Raw genomic sequence first — 10,657 nt, 5'->3', positions numbered from 1 at the left:
CACACACACACACACACACACACACACACACACACACACACACACACCTGTACACATATCCTTGCTGTGATGCATGCATGGGGACCTGAGGACAACTTGTGGGACTTGGTTCTCTCCTCCCTCCACAGAGGTCCTGAGACTTGAACTGAGGTCATCAAGGTTGATGACAAGCTCCTCTACCCACTGATCTAGCTTGTCAAGACTTCATTTACGCTTTCATACGTCACTCAGGCTGTGCTGTGGACTCCTGGTAATAAAGGGCTAAGACAGAAACAGAGGCTAGAGGGCTAGGGAGCTGACTCAGTGGATCAAGCATGTGTTAAACGCTCAACAGACACGGTAGCCACCTGTCTGTCACCCCGAACTCAGAAGGCAGAAGTGAGTGACCCCAGGAGCCAACTGCCTGTCTACCCTACCTAAAGCTGCAGAGCTCTGGCTTCAAGTGAGAAACCCTGCCTTACAAATATGCTGGAGAGTGCAAGAGCCCATGTCAGTGTCTTCATACATGCACACACGTGCACACTGCCTTCCACACACAGGCGCACAGGCATGAAGATGCATGCCACACATGCACATGTCAAAAAAGAGAGAGAGAAAGGAAGGAAAGAAATAAAGAAGTAGTGAAGGAAGGTGGAGAGGGAGGAAGAAAGAAAGGAGTGAAGGAAGGAGGAGAAGGAGGAAGAAAGAAAGGAAAAGACTGCTTTCTCTATTTGAACAGTCTCCATGTTGGTTACTAGACTGGTGGTGGAGGAGACGGTGAAAGTGGTTTGACTGAGGTGGAGCTCTGTGAGTTCAAAGCCAGCCTAGTCTACAAAGCGTGTCTAGTACAGCCAAAGCTACACAGAGAAACCCTGTCCTGAGAAAACAAAAAATGTATTTGTGAAAGTCAATGAGTTTGCAGCACTTGCTGCTGGGTTGAGAGAGACAGAGACAGGGAGAGAGAGAGACCAGGATAACTCTGAAGGGTAGCCTGGAAAACGAGACAAATGCAGTTACTATCTGCAGGAGGCAAGAGACAAAAGAAGAGACAAAGGCTTCGAGAGACAGAACACAAATCTGCAGTTGGATCTCCAATATGTCAAGTTTGAGCATGGGATAGAAATGTGAAGGCCAGAGTCAAACACGTGGGCTGGGATGTAGCTCAGTGGAAACACTGTTGCCTGGCAGACATGAGGCGCCCCATGTACCTCCCAGCACGGCCAGCGTTAAATACATAAATAACAAACGAGAGATGAGGCTCAAAGGTGCCATTCTCCTAGAAAGGGTCAACTGAGGCCCAGCTTCGTAGCCTGTGGGTCAAGACCTCATCTAGGATCACCTAACTGAATGGAAGGGGTCATGAAAAAGTTGCGAACAGTTTTCTGAGTGCATGACCCCACGCTAATTCAAAATCAAAGCACGGCGAACCCAAGGTGTCTCCGGCAACAGTGGCCAGCGTTTCGCCTGTGACAGCACCTTGGAAGCACGCTATGCATACTAAGGAAACGGAAGCGCACACCTGCGAAGGCTGCCTGAGACACTTTGGCTCAGTTTCAAGACTGTTCTATGCCATGAATTACGGTGCTTTTACACAGTGTTTCTCTTCATATAGACATGGTTACTTACAGAAAAGAGAGACCTTTAATAGTTTCCTACAATGGGCCCTCAGCGTGGACGTGTCATATTTGTGCATTTTTTGGACCAGAATGTGTGATTTTAAAATTTGTTGTTTCCGTTGCTGATTTGAGTTTCATTAAAAAAAAAAAAAGTTAAATGAATTTTAGATAGAAAGTAGTTAAATAAATTTCAGATAGAATTTCCCACACTTTCTGAATGGCCCCAAACAGATTTTCACCATCTTCTGCTTCAAGTTTATGAAAAGCAGAATTCTCAACACCAAGGATTATGACACCAAAATATTAATCAACTCTGAAAAATATTGATGATCCTCCCCATCTGCGGTGCATTTAAGCAAGATTAATTCTTAATGAAAAGTAAACAAGCAGATCCATCTCATCAGTATGTGAATTTGCTTTCATATTTAATAGATGATTAAAACTGGGGCCCAGCAAGACGGCTTAATCGGTAAAGGCACTAGTTGTCAAGCCTGAGGACCTGAGTTCGATTCCTGGGACCCACATGGTGGATGGAGAGAACTGACCCCCGCCAGCTGTCCTCTGAGCTCCACACACATGCTGTGGTATCGTGCTTATGTGTGTACATGCACAATAAACGCATAAAATGCAATGATAATAAGAGTAAGCGATAAAATGGCAAATAATCGTTTTAAAATTCATTCTTTATAATTTACTAGCAGATGTTTGTTTCGTATACTGAGCTTTTCTCAAAGTTTTTATTTTTAAACTTTTCAGTATGTGCAAAGGATGTGTGTGTGTGTGTGTGTGTGTGTGTGTGTTTGGTGCATGCTTGTGTGTGCCATGGTACATGTGTAGAAGTCAGCAGATATTCTGGGGTGTCAGCTCTTATTTCAGACACAGGAGCTCTCTTCTTTGCCAAAGCACACACCAGGCTAGCTGGCCCCCGGCTTCTGGGGCCATCCTGTCTCCACTCCTCTCTCGCAGCAGGAGTACTGGGAATACAGGCATGTGTATTACAAGGGTTCTGGGGACTAGAACTCAGGTCCTTATGTTTGTGCAGCAAGCATGTTAACCACAAAGCCATTTCCCTGGGGCCTGCTTCACATACCGATCTTCTACGCCTACATAACCATGGTCACTTAACATTCTCTCAGGCAAAAAGGAGTCATAGGTCAAAAAACATGTTTAGGAGGCTTTGATCTAGGAATGAATTTAGGAAAGAAAGGAGAGTTTCAGGGAAAGAAGATCCCACAAACAAAGGCAGGAAAGCACAGTGTCATTGCTCAGAAGCTGATGGATTACAAGAGTCACACAAGAGACATGGCTTCAAGTGACGGGAGCTGACCGGAATCTGCTGGACTGCATTTAAGAGGGACAAACATGTAATTCAAAGGAGGGACACAGAGGAAAGCCTGCTCAGTGTCATTTCAATAAAAGTAGATGAAGACAAAGTTAAAAGTGGGTTGGAGAGGAGATTCTAGAAGCAGAAGAGCAGACGAGGAAGGCCCAACACATCCATAATTGATGTTCCTAAAGGGAAAACAATTCAGAGGAACATGAAAAATGGTTGAAATGTGAAGGAATAAACTTCCCACAGATAAAACAAGGAGCACAGTGACACGGGAAAACTCAGTCATGTTGAAGTAAGGGACTGAGCGTGACTGAAGGACGGACACACAAGCTGATGTGCAGACTGGAATGTTAATGAGTCTGTGGGGTGAGGGCTGAGCTGGCTTTTCAACTTTGGTAGGCATCATTTAATGCCAGAAGATCATGAAAGAAAATATCCATGGAGTTGTTAAGGGGAAGACCCACAACTTTAGAACCGGATGGGAAAGAAATCTGCAGTTAAATAAAAAGGGTGTTGTGCAATCATTATCAAATGCGTGGAGCCAAGCTCTGTAAGCTCATCTAGAAGGAATTAACAGAGGCCAGTGGTCCACAGCACAGAACACAAATGGAAACAACCAAGTGAGCTGAGGGCGGTGTGGGGGACCTGAGGAATCCTGGTTTTCCCCTCCTTCACAACAGTGTTCAGTGCAGGACCCTAAGATGTGACGCTTAGACACAGCGGCGATACCAGCTTGCTCTGCCAGTCCCTCAAAAAAAGAAGCAAACCATCATGAGGAGAGAGTTAGCTCTGGGAAACACTGATGCAGCTCAAAAAGGAAGGGTGTTTGTTGGGGGATGGGGAAAATGACATCAGTAAATAAAGACAGCAATGCTAAGAACAGAGTGGTCCTGTAGGTCCTGGATGATAAGAGCAAAGGCTTCAGAGACCCCTCATGTGGAGCGTAGCTCAGACAAATCAGGAACAGCTGGGGATCCCTTTGGAGGAGGTCCACCTGCAGTTGTCCCATCAGTGGAGAGTCATGGCATAATTCATGCAGAAAATAAGGTATACAGTTTAAGAAATTAACTAAAAAGCAGGCCTTTAAAAATTCATTAGTTTTAATTGTATGCGTATGTGTTTTGCCTACATGTATGTACGTATGCACACCGTGTGTGCAGTATCTACAGAGGCCAGAAGAGGGCGCTAGATCCTGGAACTGTAGATGGTTATGAGCCACCCACATGGGTGGCAGGAACAAATACTCTTAACTGCTAGGCCATCTCTCTGGTCCCAAGACCTTGTTTTTTTTATAATTGCTTGTGCCTAAAGCCAAGACCACGTAGTTTACACTAGAATACAGAAATGTAAAACATCGATATTTTTTAGGCTGAAAGTTTCCTGGACATGGGCCAAAATCAGACAGGAAAGGCTTATTTATCTCCCTCCCTTCATTATTTGTGGACAATTCTCGTGATAAAGGATGGCTTGTGACTCCAAGGAGATAATTTAATTGGGCTTGGCTCTTATAATTCTTGGAATTACTCTTACCTTGCAAACAACTGTATCAAATACTGATCAGAAGTAACTAAACAGGGAGAAGAATTAGTCAGAAGTAATTTAAATGTGGTTTGTTCTTATTAAGTATAATGACTTTATCATACTATGTCACAGAGACCAACAGATAGGAAAGAAGGACAAAGAAACCCAGGAAGGGATTAGCTACCCCAGAAACACTATTTTCTATTTATAATCTGTTGTTCTGAACATTATATGGTCTATGCTTATCTTGATGTGCCATTTTTTTTAAAAAGATTGAATTTTGATTTGTAATTATGTGCATATGTACGGGGTTTGTGCATGTGAACACAATGCCTGCAGAGGCCAGAAGACGGCATTAGATATCCTGGAGCTGAAGTTACAGGCAGTTGGGAGCTGCCTGACGTGGGTGCTGGGAACTGAACCTGGGTCCTCTGCATGAGCCATGAACTAGAGAGCCATCTCTCCAGCATTTGACGTACCTTTTGATGTGTTGTTTCTCCCATGTCTAAGAGCTCAATGATCTGTGGCCGGCATATAAATCTTGTATTTGCCAATTTCTGCTCCGTGGTAAGGGACATCTCCTTGAGGAACTCTGAGGGTGTCAGCTAGAATTCAAAGAAGAGCCCAGTTCAAACATGGGTAAGCTGAAGAAGTGTTCTCCTAAGCACCAGTAATGAATAATTTGTATGTACAGCTTTCAGGGTAATTGTGGGATGCCACTAAGTTCCCTTATGAAACATTGAAGATAACTAAATTATACAAGAGCAATCCCATGCATGTCTGAGGACTTCGTACAGCAAATGAAAGTGACAGGTCCTAGCCCATCCCTTACAGGAAGCACACAATGGAACTCTAGAGAAAATAATCACAGAACTGCACAGCAGAACATACATACACACACACACACACACACACACACACACACACACAAAACAAACACATATTTTTAAAAAACCCACTTCTAGGCCTCAGAGCTGAGGAGCTCTACTTCTGAACCGACAGATCAGACAAGCAGAGTGCTGGGGCGTTTAGCTAGACCACATCATGCCAAAGGGAAATATGAAATGCACCTTTACCGGAACACAGATGAGAGTAACAGTGTCAAGAGGTATTGGCAATAGTGTGGTGTAAGTTAAAATAACAAAATCTTAAAAAAAAAAAAAAAAAGCGCCAGAGCCATATATAGATATGTACCAGCAGCCGCCACAAGAGGCAATGACTGAGATCATTTTTCTAATTAGAATGCAACTCTAGATTGGGTTTAAAATGTAGGGAGTGTCATGGCCTGCGTCACACTTTTTGTTACTGTTTTCTACAGCATGTGGATTGTAATCTGGTTCCTAGCACATCGTTGTTTACACTTGTTGCAAATACACTTATTTTAAAAGAAAACTGCCAATTTTCTCAGATGCCATTCATTCTTTTTTAATGCTCTGCATCCTGCGAGCTATAAAAACAAGTTTTTCCGGTGCATGGGAAGATGACGATGAACCTTGTGGCAATCTGTTATTTGAGTGTAACAGACTGGCAGTGCATGTGGCTCCGCCTACCATTCAGAAAAGTTTGCTAAGTTCATTCACATTGTTCCATGATTTGGGTGTGTTCCCCAAGTTCATTGTGTCAGAGCCCCAGTTCAGGAATGAATGATTCTCTGGGAGTTTATCTTTCTTCCCTCCACACGTGGGTACATGTGCCATGAAGCCATTACCAGTTGGAGCTACCCAGGGTTGGACTTCCTAAGTTCTGCAATGGCAAGACAAAGCAAGCTCCTTTTCCTTAGAAGTTTTCCAGCTTCTGACATTCTGCTATGGAAACGGAAAATGAACTGAGACGGAAACTTTTATTCCAAATGATTACCAGATCCAACCCTGCACTTTGAAGAACCTATGCAATTTAAGAACTTCTCCAGCTGTGGAAAGCATTATGCTCTCCCATACACTAAAGGCTGGTAAGGCATTAATCAGCAATTCACTAATATTCTGAATGAACAAATTAGCACTGTCCCAAGGACACTTCAGTAAGTGTCACACATAAACATTCTTTGGTACATTACCATCTGGTTCACTTTTTCCTCTGTGACCAACTTCGGGTTCATGGGTGGCACGACTTTGCTCTGCAATCCTCTGCTCATTTTCACCAGCGCCGCCTGCACAGTTCCCATGGACTCCTCAAGGCTTGCACTTGTCGTTTTCACACGTTTTCTTTGTTCACCTAAAGAAAAGAAGGGGGTGGATTTAGAGCAGATAACAGTTGCCTCCTGCAAACAGGTCATACAACTTTTTAACATGTTATGGTGTTTTGCCTGGACATATCTCTGAGCACCATATACATGCAGTCCCCAGAGACGCCTAAAGAGAGCGTTGGGTCCCTAGACCTGAACTTACAGATGGTTATAAACCACCATGTTAGGTGCTGGCTTTGAACCTGAGTCCTCTAGAAGAGCAGCTGGTGCTCTTAACCACTGAGCCATCTCTCTAGCTCCAGGTCATACATTATTTATAGCTTTTTTATACATGGGAAAGATTAGAAAATCACATTCAAAACTATGTCAAATGCTTGGAAGAAAAGCACATTAAACAAAGAGTTGTATTCTGTGTGACCAGATACATTCTTATCTATTTTAGGCCAACTATGGGCTTTTTTGCTTGGGAAGAGATGCGCACACCATTGGCTCCTTCAGCTTGTCACACTTAACTTCCAAACAAGATAAACAGACGCTCCAGATGCGGCTCACTCTGGACCCTCCCTGTATCAGCTGCTGCTTGGGCCACTGAGGTGAAAGTTCCCCCTCCATGACAATCAACCCCACAGACAGATTAAACATGGGGCTTCTGGTCTGCACAGCTGGACAGAGACAAAAAGTAAATACAAGTGAAAATAACAATTTTCAAAAGGAAAGAAAAAGAAAAAAGAAAAGCTGCGGGAGTCAAGAGGGAGAGAACTTAAATTTTATGGTCATAAGTAAGTCACTAAACACATGTGCCATCGCCAAATCCTCGCACTGTAATAGCTCTCCCTTTGTCTTTGGTGTCTTTGGGGGGGGGTCACCTGAACTCCTGTGGTCACTGTGGCTGTCCCAGGGTGTGCTTGTCAAAGAGATCTTCTGCCATATTGGGTCTGGGGGCTTCCACCTTGTGCAAATGGGCCATGTGGTCACACAGTTCTTTAATCTCTTTCACCTGTTCATTTGGGGACTGAGTCTTGATGAAGGCACATAAGGGAAGCTTATTTGTGCCAGTAGCCAGGATGTTAGTCTAGCATTCTAAAGTAGTCACTGGGCTTTCGTAGAGTGACTTATTAACTAAGGCAACAGTGTGGCAGCAACTTACCCCCTCCCCTTTTTTTTTTTTTAGTTCTAATATACTTTCACATAGCCTATGTGACATGGCTTTTTTTTTTTCATTCAGAACAAAACATAAAAACAATAGCTCTGCTCTAAACAAATTATGCTCAACATATATGAAGAGCTCAAAATGACATTGGTCCCACTTGTCTTAAGTCCTGGCATCGTGGGGATGACAGGCAGCAAGCCAGTTATGATGACAGGTGATAGATGCAAGGTAATTGACCAGCTCATTAGTGTATTTCCATCTCTGAGCCACCCTCAAAGGAAATCACAGACAGGGTCAACCATCCTCATGGTAGTCCAGGAGAGCAGCCGTGCTGTCTGGATCCATATTTTCACCAATAAAAAACCAGTAGTTATTGAAATTCTGCAGCCCCTGTCAGAAAAGGTTTTATTCTTTCTGGTCTCTGTCCCTCAAGTTTGCCTTTGAGTGATTTTGTGTAATCATTGCATATTTCTTACATGATGTTAGTTTCCTTTAAGTGATAGTTCAAGACAGAATCAACACTACTTGGTTCTACTCCTTTGGTGTGTTTGCTCCCAGGCCTTTGGTGGAAACATTTCCACTGTGTTGGCGTCTGTACCCTAGACTACCTCTATGTCCAGGTGCTCGCAGCCAGAGGGCTCCTGGATCTCGTAAATGTCAGAGAGTAGCTCTTCGGGGCAGGTGAGGTCCTGGGAGAGCATCAGTATGGCAGGTCGGGGGAGATGGCAGTGGTTCTGAGAGAGAGCCCAGAGCCCAGAGTAAGAGCTGGACAACCAGAGAAAGCAGAGAGCAACTAGGGAGGCCCTCCCAGTTTTGTAAGAAGCAGGCCAAAGACTTTACACGAAGCGAGCTCCTGAATTGTTGAGGCTACAGAAAAGCATTTGATCATGGAAAGACCCAGGGAAGATTGCAGGCAGGATCCCTTCTGTATTAGTCAGGGTTCTCCAAAGGGACGGCACCAATAGAATGAATACAAACACACACCAAGGGAATCTATTAGACTGGCTTATAGGGTATGGTTTGGGTAGTCTGGCGATGGCTGTCTCACAACAGAAAGGCCAAGAATCTATAGCTGTTCAGTCCGAAAAATAGGTTCTAATCCCTGAGAAGCAACACTGTGACAGGATGGATGGGCCAATGAGAGGGAGGGCGAGCAGTCAAAAGCCAACGCTTCCTCTTGTGTGGTCTTCTTTCTGGACTGCTGTATGACCCAGGTTTTGGGTGGGTTTTCTTGTTTCAATTATCATGATTAAAAAAAAAAAATCCCTCATAGGCATGCCCAGCAGTGTGGGGTTTAGTTGATTTTCAACGTAATCAAGGTGACAACCAAGATCAGCCATCACACCTTCCTGAGGGATCTACCAGAACAGGGGTTCTCAACCAAAGAACCCCCTCCAGAGGCTGAATGAGCTTTTCACATGGGATTGCCTAGGACCATTGGAAAAACATAGATTTTTTTTTTTTTTTTACATTATGGGTCATAACAGTAGCAAAATTACAGTTTTGAGGTAACAATGCAAACGATTTTATGACTGAGGAGTCACCACAATGAGAGGAACTGCGCTAAGGGTTGCAGCCTCAGGAAGGCTGAGAATCACTGGGCCAGATGAGCTTCATCCAGTCAACGGACTGAACATTTTCAGCCAAAACACTGGCAATGGGTATGTATGTCTTGTAGTAGGCCGTTCAGCTAAAACTGAAATGAAGTCGAGGATGCGGGACCAACTATTCAAACGTTTTCTATGAAAGCCAAAAGAATGGAACTTAAGAAGGGAAGAAGGAAACGTGAAACCAGAAGTAGACCGAGCTCATCGAGGGCCGTACACGTCACAGGCAGGCGTCACGCTGATATCACTTATGGAAAGCCCGTAGGACATCAGTCAGTAGTATCTGTTTGCTGGCATTTGTGTATTTGAATCACTTCTCCCTTTGAATGCAAGCTATGCTTAGGCACTTGAAAACACAATACAATCTAAGTGGTGGTGGGGTACTGTTCTGAGGTTGGGTTGTAAAACACCTTAGGTCTATCTTGGTACCCTCTGTCTCTCTGTCTCTCTCCATCTCTCTTTTCTCTCTCCTCTTTTTCCCTCTCTCCCTCTCCCCACCTTCTCTAATCACCAGCTGCCATATTGTTGGGTAGTCCAGAAACCCGCCTAGGAGAACATACAGTGAAAAGCCTGAGCCTGCAGCAACAGTGTGACTGTGCTTAAAAACGGGTCTTCTGAGGCCCATGGGCAGATGTTGAATGGTTGGAAGGTGGTTTCTAGACAGAGTTCAGACCAGGTAATTGCATGCCTGGAGCTGCATGAGAGGGGCCCAGATAGGAGGCACCCAGGCGTGTCCCACTCAAATTCTTAAGACAGGAACTGTGAGGAAAATAAATAAATGCTGCTTTAAACTACTAGGAGGACACTTTGTTATGCAGCAGCAGCTAAATAATAGAGGCATTATAAAGGATTTAATATAAAGGAAACTACTGGGGCATAAAGGCTTGAGGTCTGCTCAACTCTCACGGGAAGCTCCATCGTGTAGGTAATAAACTTCATATCTCCTTATTGGTCCATGAGTGTCTTTCACTAACCTGAACATCCTTCAGATTTCAGTCAGTGAGGGGTATTCTGTTTTTGAGAGATAGCATTGCCAGAAGCAATAAAAAAAAAAAAAAAAAGCAGGGAAACCACAGTGAGATCTAACCCTGCATACAGCCATTGTTATAAGGAGTAGGGATTACATTTCTCACTAAAGAGTGGACCATTTTTAATGGATTAAATAAAAACAAAAAGAAACACATACAATGCTAAAAGCCATGTTTCACACTTCAAAACAAAGATATAAGGAAGATAGCAATAGTTATTGTAGAGTAATGTAAAAACATC

At 43.8% G+C, this 10,657-nt stretch overlaps 1 protein-coding gene across 1 annotated transcript in view; it reads right to left on the bottom strand.

The window, feature by feature from the left end:
• Window positions 1-10,657, bottom strand: part of Hydin (HYDIN axonemal central pair apparatus protein) — a 352,204-nt gene that overhangs the window by 310,767 nt on the left and 30,780 nt on the right. Inside the window, exons 2-3 of the mRNA XM_055621008.1 lie at window positions 6,503-6,660; window positions 4,929-5,054 (exon numbers count right to left, since the gene is read on the bottom strand). Of these exons, the coding sequence (XP_055476983.1) occupies window positions 4,929-5,054; window positions 6,503-6,660 (284 nt within the window). The remainder of the gene's footprint in view (window positions 1-4,928; window positions 5,055-6,502; window positions 6,661-10,657) is intronic.

Source organism: Psammomys obesus, unplaced genomic scaffold (genome assembly GCF_907164565.1).
Source record: "Psammomys obesus unplaced genomic scaffold, mPsaObe1.curated_primary_1811, whole genome shotgun sequence".
NCBI lineage: Eukaryota > Metazoa > Chordata > Mammalia > Rodentia > Muridae > Psammomys > Psammomys obesus.
This window is presented reverse-complemented; position numbering and strand designations above follow the sequence as displayed.